The sequence below is a fragment of the Pipra filicauda genome, unplaced genomic scaffold, assembly GCF_003945595.2.
Source record: "Pipra filicauda isolate LSUMZ 115617 unplaced genomic scaffold, ASM394559v2 scaffold242_size1167801_pilon, whole genome shotgun sequence".
Taxonomy (NCBI): Eukaryota; Metazoa; Chordata; class Aves; order Passeriformes; family Pipridae; genus Pipra; species Pipra filicauda.
In genome coordinates this window covers 1101907-1122343 of record NW_024104357.1, presented here as the reverse complement: position 1 = coordinate 1122343, position 20437 = coordinate 1101907, and the positions used below count along the sequence as shown (strand labels likewise).

The 20437-nt window shown below is 37.4% G+C and overlaps 1 protein-coding gene across 1 annotated transcript; it reads left to right on the top strand.

Annotated features, from left to right (window-relative positions):
- Positions 1-75: 75 nt before the first annotated feature.
- Positions 76-20321, top strand: CCDC39 (coiled-coil domain containing 39). Its single transcript, XM_027709949.2, has 20 exons — positions 76-223; positions 591-710; positions 1803-1949; positions 2973-3131; positions 4090-4182; positions 4268-4396; positions 4912-5103; positions 6703-6806; positions 7127-7259; positions 10138-10332; positions 11016-11180; positions 12421-12558; positions 13801-14009; positions 14970-15093; positions 16280-16439; positions 17196-17302; positions 18503-18643; positions 18779-18958; positions 19189-19259; positions 19862-20321. Exons 1-20 carry the CDS (start codon positions 113-115, stop codon positions 20022-20024), a joined length of 2841 nt encoding a protein of 946 aa, XP_027565750.2. The 5' UTR covers positions 76-112; the 3' UTR covers positions 20025-20321.
- Positions 20322-20437: the final 116 nt, after the last annotated feature.

The window sequence follows — 20437 nt, the reverse complement described above, 5'->3', positions numbered from 1 at the left end:
CCGGCCCGGCCCGGGGGCGGTGCCGCCTGAGGCGCCGTTGCCTCCCGCTGCCGCCCGTTGCCAAGCGCCCGGAGCCGCCACAGCCCCGGCCCTGCGCGGCACCTTCGCGGCCATGGAGAGCTTGGACAGCTCCTCCACGGCCTCGGTGCTGGCCGAGCTCGGCTGGGATAGCTCCTACGCCGTGCCCGTGGCCAACGCCGAGAACAAGGCGCTAGAGGACGAAGTGAGCGCGGGGCTGCGGCCGGGAGGGAGCGGAGCCCGCCTGCCCCCCGCGGCCGGGGAGGGAGGGAGGGATGGGGGGAAAACCTACGAGTTCCGCGGAGCTGCAGAGGGCACCCGGGAGGGAGATCCTGCCTCCGAGCGTGGGACCCGCATCCCCCGAGCCCCCCGGGAGGAGGAGCGGGATCTGTGCGGTCCCTTAGCAAAGCTCGGGGTTTTCCCCTGAAACCTCTCATTTCAATGCTTTGCAGGAACGCAGCGTGTGCTTCTTACATTTTTTTATTAATAATCGCAATGACTTATCCTTAAGTAGTTGCAGGTAATAAGCGCTCAGCTGCAAATAGTCACTTGGCGATTCTAATCTTAAACAGCTGCAGAAGATGCAAAAGGAAAAAGCGAACCTGAGGAATGAGCTGACCAACTTTAAGGAGCGCATAGAAGCCATGACGGCTCATTTGAAGAACGTGAGACAAGACTTAAGCTTCTCTCAGGTAAATCACCACCACAAGCTGATCTGCTTTATCAGACAGACTTGTAACCTGAGTGTCTCTCTGTGGCTGGTATCCCTGTACATTTTGCCAGCTTTGTTAGAGATTTTTTTTTTAGGCTTTTTCTCCCAGGATTTCCACAAGAAACAAAAATTAAACTGTATATCTGAGTGATATTATCTGATGGTCATTAAGAAGATCGCCCTAGGTCAAATGAATGTACCTAGAAGAAAGCCAAGGAGGATATATTTTAGAATTCTTCATGAATGGGGGCTTTCGAAATTATTAAGAAAAAATTGATCAAGGAAAACAAAACATCAGTGTATGGGAAGAACAAATTTATACTCTTTATAATGGTCAAGAATCAGTGGTGAAATGCTAGTGAAGAGTTAATTTACAGACCTGAAAAATGACGTGACATGGTTAAAGTGTAAGTCTTCACTTACACGCTGAGTTAATTGGCCAAAATGGGTAGTTTAGATTTCTAAAGAGTCTGGAGTCAAAGCTTTACCCCCTTTAGGTAAAATCTCCTAGGTGAAAAACTCTTATTCCCTGCAGCTGAATAACATCTTAATGTTTGGGGTTTTTTTGTGTGCCAGATTCAAGTTTTAATTTGAATTAGAGGAAAGAAAGATTAGACAATACAGAGGTACTGCCATAGGCCAGCCTGGTGGAGGTCTGTCTCATCCCAAAACAATAATTTTTTATTTTATTTTATTTTCCTGCACCTGCTGAACCTGATGTAAAGTCACTAGTGATTAAGAGACTAAGATTCTAAGATTTTGATGTTGAAAGGTTAAGATTTCTGAATCTTGGGTGAAAAATCTTAAGAGTTTTTAGGGCTATAAATGGTTGATCTGTGGATACTTGATACAATGTGCGTATGTGTGTGTATATGTATATATATAAAAATATAAGAATACATGTATTTGAGATACTAAAATCCAAACAATAAAGTTTCTCTGAAAATTCCTACATTTACATGGTGAAATCACACCATCTGTGACTTGGGATTTGATTGTATGTAGAAAAAAGTTTGTTTGTTGATATATACCTTTTGTTTATTGTCAAATGCTGCAATTCATTATTCTGCAGTATCTTTACAGAGCCAGAGAGAATGAAATTGAAACTGAACAACACTTTAAAGCCCTTGCTGAGAGAGAATGTGGACGTCTCAAAAGCGACCTTAAACGACTGCAAAATGAGTTGATTTCCTTAGGAGAAAAGAAAAACAGACAAGAAGTAAGGTTTAAAATTTTTGGAAGAGAACACTTGTATTGCAAAATTTTATAGCTTGTCCTCACTTGCACTTACAGAAACAATAATATAAGTCAAGAATAGCTAATTATAATTAAAACTTCTGAACTGTAGTAGATGACCTGGATGTGCTTTTCCCTGGGAAGGTAAATAAAAGGACACTGAGGATCTCCTTGCTTAGACTTGTCAAGACTTAGCAAACATTAATTAGGTATTGAAAGACTTTTGTTCCTAATGCCAGATACAGAGCCACACATCCATATCACTGTCTTGTTAATTCTCACAGGTATTTTCTTTATGGTTTAAAAATTAAATTGTTGGTGGCAATCTTCTCCACGTAAAATAAACTCTGGGCATGATTTCAAGATCAAACACTTGTTTCATGTAAAAAGTAATCTAATGTTATCCAGTTATAGGTGGTTTTCTGGGATTGGAAATGTCTCTTTTTCTTTCTATGAATTATTTAAATTATTTTTTTTAATTTGCTCTATTTCTTCTGATTAAGGCTGTTTGTAATCTCTGGTCTCTCCAAATGGGTAGCAGGATGAAGATATTCTCACTATTCTGCTGGGTGCAGATTGTCCCATTTTAGTGTCAGGAAGTCTCTTCACAGTCATGTGGGGACATTTGAAAATTGACATGTAGGATTAGGATCTAAGAGCTTGGTCTTAGCATGTGAGGGAGGAACTTTAACTTTTGATGCCTCAGATCAGTTTATTATGTGGAATAAATATCCCACATTTAAAATTTATTTAAATTATTTTTTTAATTATTTGCATTTCAAATTTGTGACAACTTACTGTCTTGTTTCTTCTTTGAGAGCAGGACATCCAATAGCATTCCTCAAGTATAACACACAACTAATAAAAAACCTAGCAGTTCTATGGACAAGATGTGTGTAAATTTGTTACAGTAGCCTGAACTGATTGCTTCAATTACATTCAATCAAAATGTCAATGAATATTAGACATTTTGGATTGACCCTTTAATTTTCTCTTATTTCATAAGAATACTATCAGTAAAACAATTCAGAAGTTGGAAGACTTAAAAGAACAGATGAACTGTGATGAGGAAGTCCTGGAGAGCTGGCTAAAGGAACTAAATCGTACAGATAATGATGCTCTTGCAATCCAGAAGTATGCACAGCAGGATGAAGGGAAACTAGGAGTAAGTAGAAATGGAAACTAAATGGAAAACTGTTTGGGCATTTGAAGACCTTGTTATATTACTGAGTCAGATAAGATGGAAACAAGATTTTGTACAACAGTGCTTTTAAATTGGTTTCCATTTAGCACAACAGTGCAATTCCATATGAGGTTCATTTTCAAGATCAGAGAGAACAGCTTTTACAGCAACGAAAGGCATGATTTAAGACATTCATTTGCTTGTTTGTCTGGGTAAAATTTAAATTTTTCTGAGAGGGTGCACAAATAGATAATAAAATCTGGAAAACAGTGCCACTGAACTCAGAGGAGCTGGATCAAAAATCCACCCCAAGTGTGGATGAATAGATGAATAGTGTAGGTTTCCCTTTTAGAACCAAATTTGTCAATATGGCTGAAAACAAAGTACAGCTACTTCAGTAAAACTACCTGGAATAATGAAAGATATAAACATATATATCTGTATAAACAGAGATTCCAGTCACAAGTTCATACTTTCTAAGGGTTAGTTCTCAAGTATATTATTAATATAGAGATAAGTAACCTGGGTTATTATTCTTTTTAGCCTTTAAATACAGTGAGGAGAAACTTGATTTTTACTCATTAAGTACTTAACTCAAAAACTTTAGTTTACACAAACAGTCTCGCTGCTATCATTTACAGTAGCAGTCACACAGCATAGTAGGAAGAGTGAAGTAGGACACCACATATGCATTTACACACAGTTGGGGGGTTACTTGGCCCTTGCTGCAGTCTGGTCCCAAGGGCTGACGTGATTATGACCTATTGTATGACTGAAAATCTGGGAGGCTAAACTGTCAGCTTTTTGTTCTCTAAAGCAGAATAAAATTGATGCCTCAGTAATTCAACCCCTAATTGTTTGTACCAGGGCTTTAAGAATCTATAAGATGTGATCTGTTTATTTTCAAACACATGATATTTTCATATCCTTTCATTTTCAGGCATTAACCTTTCAAGTAGAAAAGTTGACCATACAGGCAAATCAGAAGCGCAGAGCTCTTGATAATGAGCTTACAGAGACCTTAACAGCTCAGGTTTGTGCTTAAGGTTCTTGGAGATCCCTGGTTACATGTGACATTTTTAACACCAGGAATCATGGGGGTACTTTCTTTTAAACAGATGGAGCTTGACAGGGCAGCTGAAGATTGTCGCCGAGTTCATCAAGAAAGGCAAGAAGTCATCAGGCAGTGGGAGAATGCAATACAACAGATGCAAAAAAGAGATCAACAGATTGATCATTGTGCTTTGGTAAAACTGCTGGAACTGATCCATATCTGGATTTTGCTTGGTTTGGTTTTTTTCTTTTCAAATATCAGAACTACAGTATAATTTTCCCAGTAGCTAATCTTTTACTTAACCTTTCAAAATACACAGTTTTCACTGAATAGCTATAAATCTGTCAGGTAAAGAAAGCCTTATTACTGTTAATAATTTTCCTCTTGCATTTCATCTGTTGCAAGTCTATCTGAATGTTTGTTTAGCTTTTTTTCCCCTATTCTCTCAATCAAAAATTATTTTCATATGAGTCTATAGTGTCACTTTTTTTTGAAATTATTGGAATATTTTGGAAGTTTTCAATCCAAAACAATTGTAGTATTTGGTGTTGTGAAGGAGTTGTGGAATAAAGTAATTTTAAGGATGATAACTGGGCTGTCTTGTGCAAATAATAGTTATAATAGCAATTGGTCTTCTGGTTGTATCTTTAATTAATCTAACATATCTTAACTAATGCAAACAAATATAAAATACTTTTATCCTGATAGCTAATTGCAGAGATAAAACAGGAGATCAGAAAGAAAGAAATTGTGCTGAAAGAGAAGACTGCCTTTTTGGTAAATGAAACTCTTAATAATATGGAATATGAAAAGAAAATCTCTTCTGCTGAACGGAAAGCCAACCGCCTCCGAATTGAGTATCAAACTCAGGAAGCCAACAGGGTTCGTCTGCAGGATGAGGTGAGGATGACCAAACAGCTCAGAAAAACAGACTGAAACTCTAACTGTGGTCCAGATAGAGGAAATACAGGAGTAGCATTTCCTTTTCCCTGTTTTTTTGTTAGACTCTTAATAATTCAACAAAATGTTGCTCTTCTCAGCCTACTCCTGATTATTGGGATCTGAATCCTTAAATCCTTTTATTGAGAGTGGTGAAAAGATTAGCTGGTATTCTCTGTTGTGTTGGTGTAAGATGGATGAATTTTCTCTTAAATGGTCTAGCACTATTAGATGCCTCAGGAGGTGTGTCCTGCCTTTAGCATACATAGACTGCAGTACTGTATAAAGATGAGAAATCTCCTCCAGATTCCAAACAATGCCTGTCCTGTGCTCTCAGAAGTGTATGTTGATGGGCCTTGTAGTGAGGTTAAAATTCCTGAGGAAAAAACCAAATGGCTTTCTAATCAAGAGGCAGTAGGACAGGGCTGCCCTGTGAACAAGCCATGCTTGACATTGTCCATGCTTACTCTACACTTAAAGCTGGGAATGAGCTGCACTGCTTAATGACTTACACACCTGTAGAAGTATTTCTAAGAGGTAATTCAGGTTTCATGGCTCTGTTGAGAAGGGATACACTTGTATTACCTGAGTAAATTTTCTCTCAACAAGAAAGTGGTGACACTGGGCTACTCAGCAAGCTTGGTGATTTGCCTTAACTTTGGATAGCTATTGCCTTAACTTTGGATAGCTTTTCTGTAGCAGGTGGTTCATAGATTCATTTCCTAATTAAACTATAGGTAGCTCAAACAAGGGGTAGGCTATTAGATTACCCTATAATTCATGTTAACTTGAGGATTCCTAGAATTGGTATGTTTTCATCTCAAACTGTGAGATTCTTACTTGAAGTTTTTCACAATTAATACTCCATAATGGGATAATAGAACAGTCTCCCATTATTAGAACATCTGTGGCATGCATGTGAGAAACAAGGAAAGAAAGAGATAGTTCAGCCAACAACTTGTTGGCTCTAAGAAACCTGCTATACATGACCTTGATCAGGTTTCTTCATCTGTGAAAGTGAAGACAATTACACTTATGCTGTTAAGTGATACTTTGAAGAGTAAGCTACTGATTGTAAAGTATTCCTATTGTGTTTAATGACTGTCATGTATTTTTTACCAAATTAAATATCTGTGCATTTTTGTCACAGTGGTCCCTTATCTTAATCAAAGTAATTTTATGTACCCAACAAAGTTTGATGTAGAAATATTTATTAGATATATAAGGGCATCCATGTTTCATGAAGAACCTCATCAAAGTCAGCTGTGCACTATAAAACCATGGTTGCACTTGTACAGATGCTGTTGGGCAAACATTACAGCCACAGCATCTTCATGATCCATTCTGTAGCTGTAATTATTAAGCATTTTCTCTCAATATTCAGACTATGTAAATTAGTTTACTAGCTTTGTCAATTTACAGTGCCTGACTTCTCATTTGGAAAGCACTGTTAAAGATTAATGGCATACTTACCAATAAATAAGTCCCTTACAATTTTAAATATCCTGACACGTACCAAAGTAAATAATAGCTCGATTGCTCTATTTTGTAATTTATTAGCTGGAAGCTTTGAAATCCACTGTGGACAGAACTGCTTCTGATCTAGAGTCTTTGAGAATACAAGTAACCAATCTGAAGAAAGAAATTCAGAAGAAACAAGCCAGGTAAGAAATATCATTTGTAAGGATTAGTAATACCATCAAATCCTTGAGGTAGTAAAGAACCTTAAATAATGTTGATGATTAAAGCCTCCAAATTTCTGGGTCCTTCATGTCCTGCATAGTTTCTGACACTGGGCAATTTAGGGAATACTCAAAGTAATCCTTGTTTTTAAAGGGTGTGAAAAAATCCTTTGGATTTGGGTATCATAGACTGAAGTTTAGCCCACTTCATACAGCAACTGCTCAGTCAGGTTAGCTGCTTGCTTTTGGCAGTTGTTTAGGCAACCAACATTTAACTTGTTAAATCATGTCATTTTGTTTAGATTAAACTTTATTATTGAAGGAAATATAAATCTTTCCGATAAACTGAAGCTTGTGACTGAGGAGACACTCAGTTCAGAAGAGAAAGCCTTAAGGATGGAAGAAATACTGAAAGCAGAAGAAAAAGCTGTTGAGGTAAAATGTTGTTCATGGTTTCCATAAATGAGGATTCACTTGAATTTACAACTCTATTATTTTAAAATAATCTCTATTAAAATGAAATGAAAGTATTAATATGACATGTAGCTGTTTCATCAAATGCTGAGGTAATCTGCACATAGATATGTCAGCATCTGTGCTGAGAAAACTGGAGGAAAATAAGAGATCCTAGTAATTTAGAAGAGTATATTAACATAGGATGTTGATACTCATCAATAATGTTTGGAAAGAGTGAGAATCTTGTCAGGATGACTTTTAAGTAGCATTGCCACTGAAAACTTCTTAGCTCTAGTAGAACACCACCAAAACTTATAAACCTGCAAAGAGCTGTGATTTTGATGAACAGATTAAAAAACATTTAGAAATCTTTTAATCAGATTTGGCTGGCCTAGTCTGCTCTTCATTATTTTAATTCTACTACATGACACCCTATAACATCTGACTTGTTGTGGCCTATTAAATAATTACTGGCTTGCTTTAGATTCCATTGTGTATAAAGATTTTGATCTGGGAAGTGACATGTGCAAGCTGTAAGGTGACTTTTTTTAACATGTCTAGTAATACTTCCTTTTAAATTCAACCCCCACTTATTATGTTGCCAATTAATTCTAGGAATAAAATAATATAATTCTTTAGCATCTGATGAGCTGCAAAGGGCATTTGAATAAATGCAATGTTGTAATACAATCATCTGAACTTCCCTGCATTTCAGGAAATGCTTATGCTGTTTTGTCATTGTACTACTAATTCTCCTAAAGTATTTTCACTGTTTAGCTTCTGACTGAACATGAGAGAAATATTTTTAGCATTTTGCTGGACAATTGAGCACTGGATAAGCTGAAGCTTTCATTACTGTAGAATGACCAGGTTAAATTAATGTGACAGCAGGTGTTCACACAAGTGACAACAAAGCTCTATCTGTGCACACCATTGCACACTTTTTTCTTCCCCCCTATTTTGTGTTTTCTGTCGCATGTATGTGAAATAATGCCTTGCAGTAGATTGAATCTTATTTTTCAAACTTTTTAACTCCACAGGCATTAACTGTACATTTTAAATACACTTTCAGAAACTAGAGACAGGATGTCTTTCCGTTATAGAGTTTCTTAATTTACAGGCCTTGCTGTTTTGGCTCTTCAGATAATTTGAAAACAAGTTGTAATGGTATAACATTTCATTAAAACCTTATTTGCTTCCCCTTAAGACTGTTTTCAGGGTGGCTAAACCCTTAGCAGGGTTTCTTTACTTGTGTCTGTGGTGGATAACCCAAAATGACATTGAGCCTGGCAGCTCCACAGCTCCAGGGGAAAATTTTAGCTAGGATGAACTGTTCTTGAACAATGTCTGCAATGTATTAGTCAGAAGCATGCCTTCCATCACCATTAGACACACAGGACTATTTGCTGCATCTGTTAATTTACTGTGAAGAGATATTTACAGGAACAATGTGGATGAAATGTCCCCATTTTGTGCTCTAGTTCTGGGATACTTCTCCCTCTTCAATTTTTGGCAAAACACTGTTGCACACTTCAGCTTAATGAATATCTTATCTCTATTAACAACCTCACTTAAAGAGAGAGAAACAATTCTGTTAAACAAATTAATTTAGGTATGCACAAAAAAACACAAAGTGAAGGTCAGAGCAAGATCCAATGACAGTGGATGAATTCATCATTGCCATTAGCTTCAGAAATACAGCTCAGCACTGGGGACATGCTTAGAAACCAGTTTGCTTCCAAAATTAAATTCCTTTGTTCAGGCATGATCCAAAGACCACTGACATGTGCTACAGTCCATAACAATTTCATATTAAATTTACAGTTGCCTTTTATGTCCTAAGTTTTGGATTTGGAATTGCAGCAAGTTCAACAACAAAAAAATTCTGTTTTGTAGAATGTGGACTGTGACTGTGAACTCTTAAAGAAGGAGCTGAGTTATCTTTCACCATTATTTAATCCAGCAAGAGGGTTGTATACATATTAAATCAAGAATAAACACATTGTTAATCAACATAGAAAAGTCTGATCTCAGGTGTTTTGCATATTAATTTAAATGTACATCTTCAAATTCTGTACCAGACTTGAGCTAAATGTAAATGAGTCCTTTGGAACAGGAATGGGAAGTCACATCACTCATTTTAGGATGTACCTTACAGGAAACTGGCTTGAGCTTTGGATAGTCTTTGGTTATTTGAGTTGAGGAAAGAGGGAAGAAAAGAATAAAACTGTCGTCCTCGTTAGGCTTATAAAAAGAAAATAATCTCAATTTTGTTGGTTTTCAGTACATTTCAGGTTACCTGAAATGTTCAGCATTGTCTTCCTGTAACAGACCCTACTAAAACCTCATTTCCTGCACTGATTTAGGTGTTAATGGCAATTTACCTCTGAGAATAAGGAAGGGATTTTAAAATGTGTAATTTTTCAAACAGAATTATTCCAGCTTATATAAATACACATGTACACACAGAGAGTTACAAGTTTTAATAAACCATTGAAAACCTTCGTAATAATTTCTCCAAATATTCACATATGCTGGAGGCAATGAGGAGGTTTTTTTAAAAAGATGACAGGAATTTAGATTTCTGAAAGAGTAGCATTCCCATAATTGGGAAAAAAGTCATATAATAATACGGTAGGATTAGATTTAAAAAATAAATAAAAAATATTACTTCAAGTCAAATACCCTTCTTGCCAACCATTTTGAAGACCTATGAAATTCTGTGTTCATATTAATGGATATAGTATTAAAAATTTTAATTTTCCTATATATGACTAATAAAAGCAAGAAATTTCCCAAAAATTACTTCTGATGTGATTAATTACTTCTTTCTGCTTAACAATCAATTTGTTACCAGGAAAAAGAAAATGAAATGAGACAGTTAAAGGAACTACTTTTCAAGAAGAATCAGGAGTTAAAAGTGCAGAAGGATAAGGAGAAGGTTGCTCTATCAGAAATTGGGGGAGCTCAAAAATCACTTAGAAATCTCCAGTGTCGACTGCACAGACTTGATGCAGAACTGTTTAAACAACAGGAATTAATATATAACCAGGTAAAATGTTAATGTACTTTCATACTATGACTGTTTCTTGAGTCTACTGATAGGGAGTTGCTTAAATTCTGTAATCTATAACATCTTTCCATTTAGGAAATGCCATGCAGTACAGTTTATTATAAAGTCTGCATTTATTTCTGTCTCTAGATGTACAGATAAAATTGAAATTACTGAAACTTGCTAAAGTATCACCTACATTTTGCACTTGTGTATTTCATTATTTTTTTGCATTTGCTGCTTTTCCCACTAATTTCTAAAATCCATTCTTTACTTTGATCCCTCTGAACCACAGACACCTCAGGGTGTATTTTTTAAGCAATACAAGAGGTACATGCCCAAATCCTGTTATTTACTAATTGGATTATGTGCATATTTCCTATGCACCACTTTGAAAATTTGCTCTTTTATATCAGCATCCACTGGTAACAGCAAGATGGCAACTCCCCTGTAAGCCTCCCTACAGCAGCCTGTGCTGAGTGTGCTTTGTTACTCTTCTAGAAGATTACCCCTGAACCATCACTGCTCATCAGTCATCTAAGATACTTTGCTAATGAGGTCTATAAGCCAGAAATGATTCTAAAAACAATAGTTTAATTGGGTGATTGTCCTAAAGCCAACGTTTAGATCCAAGTTTATTGCTTATCTCATACTATTAATTCTCTTAAAATTTATTTTAACAGGATTTTTATATTCAGCGAATACAGAGACGGCTGTCACGGTTAGAAGGGGAGGTTAATTCAGATGAAAAAGAAATTTTGGAAGCAAAAGTTGCTGAACTTAAGAAAACCCTAGAAGAAAAGAAAAATGCCTATGATGTTCTACAGGCACAGTACAGGAAACTTCAGGTGACTTCTTTAGCACATCAGGCTGACTGTGCAACATCTAGAAAGCTCAGGGAATTAAGGAGATTGGGTCTTATCAATAACACAGATTAAAAGGCATCTGAACTTTATGTAACCCATGTGGAAAACTTCATATATTCCCTATATGAATAGGGAAAATAGGTTATTACTGCCCAACTGAGACACCTGAGCATGAAGACCAGCATTGCAGTGTTGGAAAGACAAGCTTAGCTTTCATCAGGGTCTTACCAACTGCTTGCAAATGTCTGAGTTTATTGTTAGGACCTTGCAGAAATAGGAGAATGCTATTCTGTGAAGCTGTTACTTTTATATTTTTCATAAATTCATAAGTACAGTTGCATTTAAAGTTGTCCAAAGTCACATTACTGAACTGAAGGGACAGTTGACCCCATCCTGATCCATAATTCAGAAATACTGTTTTGCTGGTTTTATTCCCAGGTGAGAATTTTGCATATACATGCTTGTCCTCTGGTTTTCCTATGCAGTGATCATCCTTAATTCTTTAAAAATGCACTTACCTTTCTTGTAGAGAAAAACCAACCAGTTATTCTGTAGCTGGTTTATAATTTCTTTTTATAAGTATTGTCTTTGAGTATTAATCAGCTATATTTTAACAAATTTAGAAAACTCTTTTCAAAGAGAAGCCAGAGAAAGTAAAAAGTCAGTTTTTTTAATAAAACATAACAACTGGTTTCTCAAAGTGATAGCTGAGAAAGAATTTGACTTAATGAGGGGAAGAAACTACTTATAGGAGAGCCCTTTAAATCTTGTCATTGCATGGATCTCCAGTTAATGTTGGGCAAGTAGTGCCCACACCTGAGTTTTGAAGAGATGGGAAACTGAGCAGTGAGCACAATCAAACCTTGAAACCCCCCTCCAGGAATTTTACATATAAAAGACAGATGGTTTTATGAAAACGAACTACAGATATCAAAGTCATGGTCAGACATGCCAGGAGATTTCTTTTATCTAGAATAAAATATATGATTATATTAGAATTGCCTTATTGGTCTAACAATTTATATTGTATAAATAACAACTACTAGACTCCAAATAAAACAAGCAATGACATTAGTATTGCAACAGCACTCTGCCTGAGGACATGCCATGCAGTTTGCAGAGCAGCATATGGACACATGATGACGATGGTTCCTGGTTCCAGGACTTAAAATTATCTCATTTAAAATTAACTGGTAGCTTTTGTTGCAATTGACATTCACAGAATGATGTCCAGTTCGTGAGGAGAACAATTCATAAGACAGGAGAAGAAACAAGTGCTTTGGTGGTGAAGATAGATGAACTAAATCTTTACAATGAGAGATCAATTCAGGATTTAAAAAAAGCTAAGGCCCTTAAGCAGGTACAGTATTATTCCACAACTTTACTAATACAGGACACATCTGTTTGTTTGGGCTGTTGTCTGCCTCCCATGGTGCTACATCATTATATCCATAAAAATCCTTTTTGTAGTTTTTCTAACTTGCCAAACTTTCAGCTTCAGCACTATTATCTTACTAGACAAAGTGTTGCTTCTCCTCTCTATACAGCATAAAGTTTGATGAGGTATCAATTTAATCCCACATTAGTTATACCACAGTATCGGTGGATGGTTGCTTTTTTTCTGAGAAGCAATTACCTTTAAAATAGAAAAGGCATTTACTGTTCAAGGATGTCTCTACCTAGCACTGAGTGTTTTTTCTCAATCTGTGATGCCTACTAATAAGTTTGGCACAGTTTTGTTATTAAATTGTGAGGGTTTTTTTCTAGCAGATGGTTTGGATCAATCCGTATTCCAAAATAAGGAGTTAGAAACAAAATGGAAGTCCTTCTCCTCATGTTAATAAACAAAAAATATGGTTCCTTATTGCACTTTTTTTCCTGCAATAAGCCTTAGTTCCTCAAGGAAGCACTAACACAGCAGAACAAGATGGTTTGAGTAGCAGGGAAAAGAGTTTTGCTGTCAGCTTTACTGGTGCACTTGCTCCTCAATGAAAACTCTCCCTAACATGGGACTTTTCTTTGGGGATGAAATTCAGGGCAACAAAAGAAAGAAGCTGATGGCCTAAAACAACTCAGATAAAAATTGGTACAGAGTTTGGGATCCATAAGAGATTTGAAGAAAATGATTCCAAGTGTTTGCATGCTAAGGAAGTTCACCACTTGCTGCTTTTCATAAGCTTTGGTGTATAAAAAGTTTGCTCATGTAACATGACTTGCAGACCTACAGGATCTGGAACATATTCCCAGATGGTTTTAATGGTTCAAGAAAGATATTGACTGCTTCAGAAAATTCCTTGTAAGGTCTCCTAATTTGTTTGAAACCACCTAAACTGAAGAAGTTGTAGATGGAAAAGTCTAACAACCCAAAACTCAGAGTGAATTACCAAGCCTGATGAATTTGTATAAAACCAATCAGGAAACAATCTACCCCTGTCACACTCACCATGTAAACTGTTGGCAAATAAGAAAATGGCAACATTTTGAAACGCAGAGCAAAATGAGTCTTACAGTTATATATATATTAAAGGTAAAATAATGAATAAATATTGATTTATTAAATTATAAATAATCATAATTTTTGTACCTTTTTGGCATTTATTAGGACATGATGGTCGACAATAACCTCCTAAAACTAGAACTGAAGCGCCTTAAAGATACTCTGTGTAATAAGACAGAGAAAGTTCTATCAATGGAAAAACAAAGACTGGAGTTAAATAAAGCCATAGCAGAAAGAACTGAGGAAATTAAGATCCATAAGGCAATGCTGGATTCCCAGATAAGACTCGTGGAGCAGGAAAGGCAACGCAGAAGGTAACTGTGCTTATATAAATTAAACCTGTAGCTTTGAGTATATTTTATATGGGGACTTAGTGAAAAGAGAAACATTTTACCCAGTTTCACCCATAGAGAAATTGAAGAAGAAATAAATCTTGCTCAAAGCTATATACTAAGACAGGAGAGGCCAGCAAGAGATCCCTTCTCTGACATCTAGCTGCAGCTTTAGCCCCTTGGTGATGAGGTTTGTGATATGTTTTGGTTGGTTGGGTTTTTTTCTTCTTTTTAACTAATGAGCTTTCCATTATGTGGAAACATAATGTATAACATAATAAATCTTCCGAATTACATATGTACTCTCTTATAAAATAACTTTTCCCTCCTGTAATAACCAGTGCAAAGTATCTGGGAAAGCTTTAGCCCTGAAATCCCAGTGAAATATCCAGCCAAAAATGAACATTCCAGCAGCTGAACTGCCCTGCTAACCACACCCCACACAATGGGAAATTAGAGTGATTTAGAGTGGCTGAGGCTTAACTGCTCACCAAGAGTGCAGACTGTGCCTTTCTTCCTTTGGTAATTACCCAGCTAATTGATACTTTCATGTAATTTGATTTGGGGTCGTTCTCTGCTGTTGCTTGTGCTCATCCAGCAGTGGCAATGTTAAGATACCATCAGCAGGGGCAGCCGTAGGACTGAAACGCCAAATCTGTAAATTTTGGGAAGGACTGTGGCACAGCCTCCCAGGATGCAGTGATCTGGAATGTCAAAATAGATTTGACTCAGTGTAGGTAACCAGAACAATGGATGTCTGTGGCTGGGAGAACACAGAAAGAAACCAAGACCAGTAGCAGCACAACTGCTGCTCTGCCTGCCTCCTGCTACAGGCTGCTGGAATAACACCAGGAATTTAAACTGCCACAGCAAGAACTGTCTGCAAAACACTACCAGACAAACACTTTCTCAATCCATTTCTTTTCTCCCAAAACAAATCAGTGCTGAATTTCAAGAATGCCTAAGTAAAATTGACAAACTGAGATGCAGATACGAAATTTTTACTCTTGCCATGATGCCCCCTGAAGGAGAGGAGCAGAAAAGTCAAGCCTACTATGTGATTAAGGTATTTTCTTAACGTATTTCACTTTAATTCAAGTATCTAAGCTATAGATTTCCCTGGGCTCTATTCAAGTAACTAAGGCGATCTCTTTGCTTACTGCTTAATTTGAGTCTAATTGTTTTATGTTATTTGACATTGCTGGTTATTTAAATGATACAGCCATTTCACACGAATCTCTGTGGAGCCTTAATTTTGAGCAGTTTGAACATTTCACTTCAGTGCTCGCTAATTTACAAAGACACAAGAATTACTTGCCACGTGGCAATGCTATGAACTGAAATCTAGTTTATCACAGTCTCACATGATCTTAAATTCTACTTGTCAGTTATTTCTAGGTATTTATCACATGGTGTTTGCACCTTGAAGAATGTCAGCTTTCCCCTTTCACTTACCAATCATTCATGCATACTTTAGCTTTTAAGTGAAAAAAAAAATCAGTCTTTATCCATAATGCAATACCCTGGTTCTGGAACAGGAATCTATTATTTTTGATCTCCACAAATTCTCTGATATCTTGTTAAGACAAAATGCTTCCAGCTGTGAACTTGGCTCTGAAGTTCGTATTTTTCATATTCTTAAGTGTTAAATTTCTTAATGATAGTATTTCTGCTACTGTGAGATCCAGAACAGCAGAAGACCCTCAGCAGAACCCATGTGGTCACTGTGGGTGTATAAAACACCCTCCACACCTACAGAGATTTTTCTCAGTGTCATATTTTCTGAGGGCATAGAAAATATTTCACCTGTTGGCTGTTTCTTAAATCTCGCTGGTCAGGTAAATGAAGAGGTACAAGTAATTCCTAAACTGGATGACTTCTAGCAGTCTCTCTGTGGTTTTATATAATGTACAATCTCAACTCTTGTATTTTGTGGGTGAAGGAAGCAGATGTGAAACGTGCTGCAGTTCAAGTCAGCAGTGCAGGGCATGGACATTGCTCCCTACACTGTGGATGCTGTTGGTCAGGACTTGGAGGGCTTAGCTGGAGAGGCAGATATCCATCATGAAATGCACATGGATTAAATACCTCAAAGAACGTCCAGTACTGAAAATAACTAGTCCTCCGAGTCCCCCAGTCACTCAAATCTCAGTTCGAGCGCCTTAAACCCCTGGCTGGTATTTTTTTCTCTATAATGATCCTAATACTTTCAGTAAATGTGCAGGCACCTAAAATACCTGTTTTGCTTTCAGGCTGCACAAGAAAAGCAAGCACTTCAACAAGAAGGTGATGATTTGGAAGCAAAGATCTGCAAAGCTGAAAAAGAAATCGTAGCTCTGGAAAACACTTTGCGTGTTCTTAATAGCTGCAACAGCAACTTCCGAAACTCTTTCAAGGAAGTCACTGAGACAAGTATGTAAAATAGGAATTGCTGTTTGCTGTGGGGGTTGGTGATGATCACACAGCTCGGGTATGTAGTGGGGAAATTCCACGGCACAAAAGAATGAATCAGAGAGAGACTAAACTGAGAGTAGCAAAAGGGAGTGTAATTCCCATGCTGCTGTGAATAGCTCAGCAGAACAAGCACAGAAGAAAGTGTAGTCAGGTGTAATTAACTAAGATTTATGTTGTTCTCTCAGATTTGTGTGAAAATCTCTAAGCCTGTATACACTTTGTGAATAGTCGTAAGTAGGAACAGACGGGAGAAGCAAAGCATAAAGATATTCCTGGGGGATCATCACTGGGAGGAAGTGGTGTCCATTGGAGTACATGGGCCTAGTGGATAACTGCACTGCCACTCAAACTTTGTAACCTTGCTCTCTCTCACAGTGGAACTTTTTGTTTAGTGTCTAAAAACCATCACTATGAGAAATTACATAAATAATAACTATTATCTAGAATTAAGTTTAACTTTTGTGCCCTCTACTGGCTCTGGAACCAGTAGCTTTTAAATCATTTTTCCCTCATGAAGCTAGTTACTTTTTCAAAGTAATCTGGAATTAGTAGGAGAGTATTTAAAAAACCCACAAATCTTGAAGTTGCTGGAATACCATCAATACCAATATAGTAATACTCTGTGATGCAGCTCCTTTAAGGTCCAACTTATTTTCAAGTGAAAATACAGTTGTATACACAGCAAAAATGCTGCCTCATTGTTTGGGATCACAGGTGAGGAACGTGAGGAAAGACTGAAACTAGAGGAGGAGAAAAGGGTTGCTGATGAAACATACAAATGCAAAAGAAGACAGATCAAGGAACTTCAGGAAAATCTCCAGGTAAAATAAAAGTTCTAGTCAAACAGACAAGACTGCAGCACGTGGCTAAACCCATGCAAGCCATCCTAGAGGAAGATTAGGAAATTGTGGTACAAATTTTTGTCTGGTCTTTTATATTTGAGTGCTTACTTGAATTTTCTTGAATCACAACAAAACTTGAGGTTTTAAGTCACACCTACAGCTAGAAGTTTCAGAGTCCAGAATGCACTGACAGATGCTGTTCTGGCAGCCACTAAAGCAGCTGTGCTTTAGTGTGCAGCACATGCCACTATTGCATCAACACACACATCTTGTGTCCTCTGGCATCTATGTCCCAGGATTTTTCTGGAACAAATTCAGTTTTATTAGCACTGAGGGTGCTTCAGTTTAAACAGAATTAATTTAGCTGACTCATAACGTAGCAGGCTGAGCACTAAACACAGGGAAAGGAGAACTTGTGTTCAGGGTTCACAGCAAGGACTCATTCTTGGTTCCCCTGGTTATCGAAAAGCCACTTGGACCTTAAGAAAGAGCAACACTTAATTCTGATGTGTGACATTTAGTTAGAACTTTATCAGGCAGAGGAAATCGAGGAACACTGCCACATGCACAACTGTTCTAAGCCCTGAGTCAACAAACGTTCCTATTGCTTATTCTACCAAAGCAGGACATATCTCTTCTTTCTTAAGGTAAAGGGACACAGATATTCATCAGGGAGTAAACCCTGGGACATAATGAGGTGTTACAGCACACCCTTACCTGCCTTTTTATTTATTTATTAAAAAAAACCCCAAACAAACACAAAAACAGAGCTGCCCTTATGGAGCTGATTTTATTCATTCCAGTCAAAGGTATCCATTCTCTTTCCACAGGAAACTATGTTGGGGTTTCTTAGGATAGCTTGCACTAGTAAATTGGTGGTATGCCAAGTAAATAATTTGTAGACACTGCTCAGAAGCAAATATGAAAAAACACATACCTGCAACTTCACTAACAGTACCTTTAAAGTAATTTTTTAAGATATGTAAATTACCTGGTAGTCACTTTATCCAGGTCTGTGTCCACTAAACAAAGTTTTGAGTTATCGATAGCACTAATTGCTTGAGGTACATCTAGAAACAAGTAGTAATGACAACAAACCCTTCCACAAAGAAATACAAAAAGTGAAAGGATACCAAAACTGCTTTATAAACTAACACTGCCATTCAAATGAATTTGCAGAGCATGGAACAATACCTTGATGTAGCAGAGAAGCAGAAAGCCCTCTTCCAAGAGCAAAAGGAGGAAAAACAAGATCTTATTCTGCAGCTGAACAAGGACATTGAAGAACAGAAGCCAAAACTAGAAAGGGTTATAAAACAGGTTTGTATGTTACTGACAACTTCTACCTTTGTAGTGATAGACAGTAGTGTGGGTTAAACTCTGGTTTTAGCTTAGCAGGGTTCTGAAACAGCGTTGTATTTTCATAAGAGAAATGCTTTAAAAATTTGTGTTAAGTGTTCCAGACTATCCAGAGAAATTCAGTCTCTGAGGCAAAATGGAACAAAAACAGAGGAAGAGAGAGACATTGATCTTCGAGAATTGAAAAGCTTCAACAGAACCGTCAACCAAGTGATAGCTGATGTTCTAGAAACAAATCCTGGTTTAACTGCAACCTTTCAAATGTACTTTAACCAGGTGAGCTTTCCAGTTAACTGCCACCAAAATCTTGAGTGAGAGCTCCAGCCTACTGCTGAGCTTCTTTAAGGGCAACTCCTAAATTCAACAATATACTTACAGTAAAACAGGAAAATGTTCATCCCTTTTCCACAGCTCTGCAAATACCCAGCACTATAAACCCTCCTGATATCCCAGTCCTATTATACAACCACCACTTCAACTTGTTTTTTTATTTCCAAATTTTCTAGTCCAATTTAGAGCTTCCTACTGCTTCTGCTGATGGTAGTCAGAGTTCTCAATCCACACGACATACTACCAGGTAAGTACTAGCATTGTTGGGTTGGTTTGAGTTTTTTTCAGATAAAGTTTAAACCAGCAAAATCGGTTCCTAACTGACAGAATTTTTCACTCCCAAAGGTCTTCTCAATTGTCTCTACTTTCTGAGGACTCTATAAAAACTTTCTTCTTACACTGTCCTTTAAGTTTACCAGATTTTTCTAGCACATGATGAAGTTTACTTCAGCATCCATCAGTTTAAAATAAAACTGTAATTACTTGCATTTATATTTCCTAACCCTGCTCTATTTAAAAAGTGTTTTTACAATATAAAAGCACAACTTTGAGCCACATTTTACACTTCGTAGTGTGAACTCCCCTTCCTGATTAAATAGAGAAAATATATATGCTTTTACTGATATCTTCTTCCCCTGTCCAAGGTATGCTCACATAATGCCTGTGCCACACTGACCAGTTATGGTCTAACATTCCCAGAGGTTACTGAAGCCACTAGTGAGATCTTTGCAGGGGATCTCAGCTGGAATGAACACAGCTGCTGGGTGGCTGCTTTGTGAGCCACCCTTGGCAGCTCTGTTTTAGATAAAGGAATTTCTCTATCTTGATCAGTAAATTTTTGTCTTTCAGATCCTTCAGAAGAACAAGTTCAGTCTCTAGTCAGGCTTCATCCCTCAAAGTCGTTGAGCTGACCTTGCCTCTCCCCACTCCTGAAGAAGCAGCAGCTGTTGGCTCACAGCCACGCAGCAGAGGAAGCACCTCTGGTATTTTTAAAGGCGAAAAGAAGTTGTAAGTCATCTAGTTGAGATTCCTTAATTTTTGCAACTGACCTATATCCATGGAGTTACCTGGAACACTTGCAGCAGAAGTACAATTATTATTGTGTGGGCTGACAGGTATTTGCTCCTTAGTGTGGTTCTGACACCCACCTTTGCAGATCTCACTGGGGACAGCGTTACCTCCTCCTTCAGTAACGCAACCACTGCCTTCAGGCTGCTTGTAAAGCAAATCCCAACAACAATGCTCAAACCCAAAGGTTCATACTTAAACTTACCTAGACAATAAACACTGTTATAAAACCTCTCTTCTACTTTAGTTGGTTGGGTTTTTTTTTAACATTACTCCTAGAGAACATTTGATATATTTAAAGAATGTAATATACTTGCCTTCACAGACAGGGGAGGGTTCCACTGAATTGGACCAGTG

Excerpts from the sequence above, each read along its gene's own strand:
- CCDC39 (XM_027709949.2), top strand. The coding sequence starts at position 113 with ATGGAGAGCTTGGACAGCTCCTCCACGGCCTCGGTGCTGGCCGAGCTC. Across the intron at positions 224-590 it reads ACAAGGCGCTAGAGGACGAA|CTGCAGAAGATGCAAAAGGA; the intron begins GTGAGCGCGGGG and ends AATCTTAAACAG. Across the intron at positions 4,397-4,911 it reads AGATTGATCATTGTGCTTTG|CTAATTGCAGAGATAAAACA; the intron begins GTAAAACTGCTG and ends TTATCCTGATAG.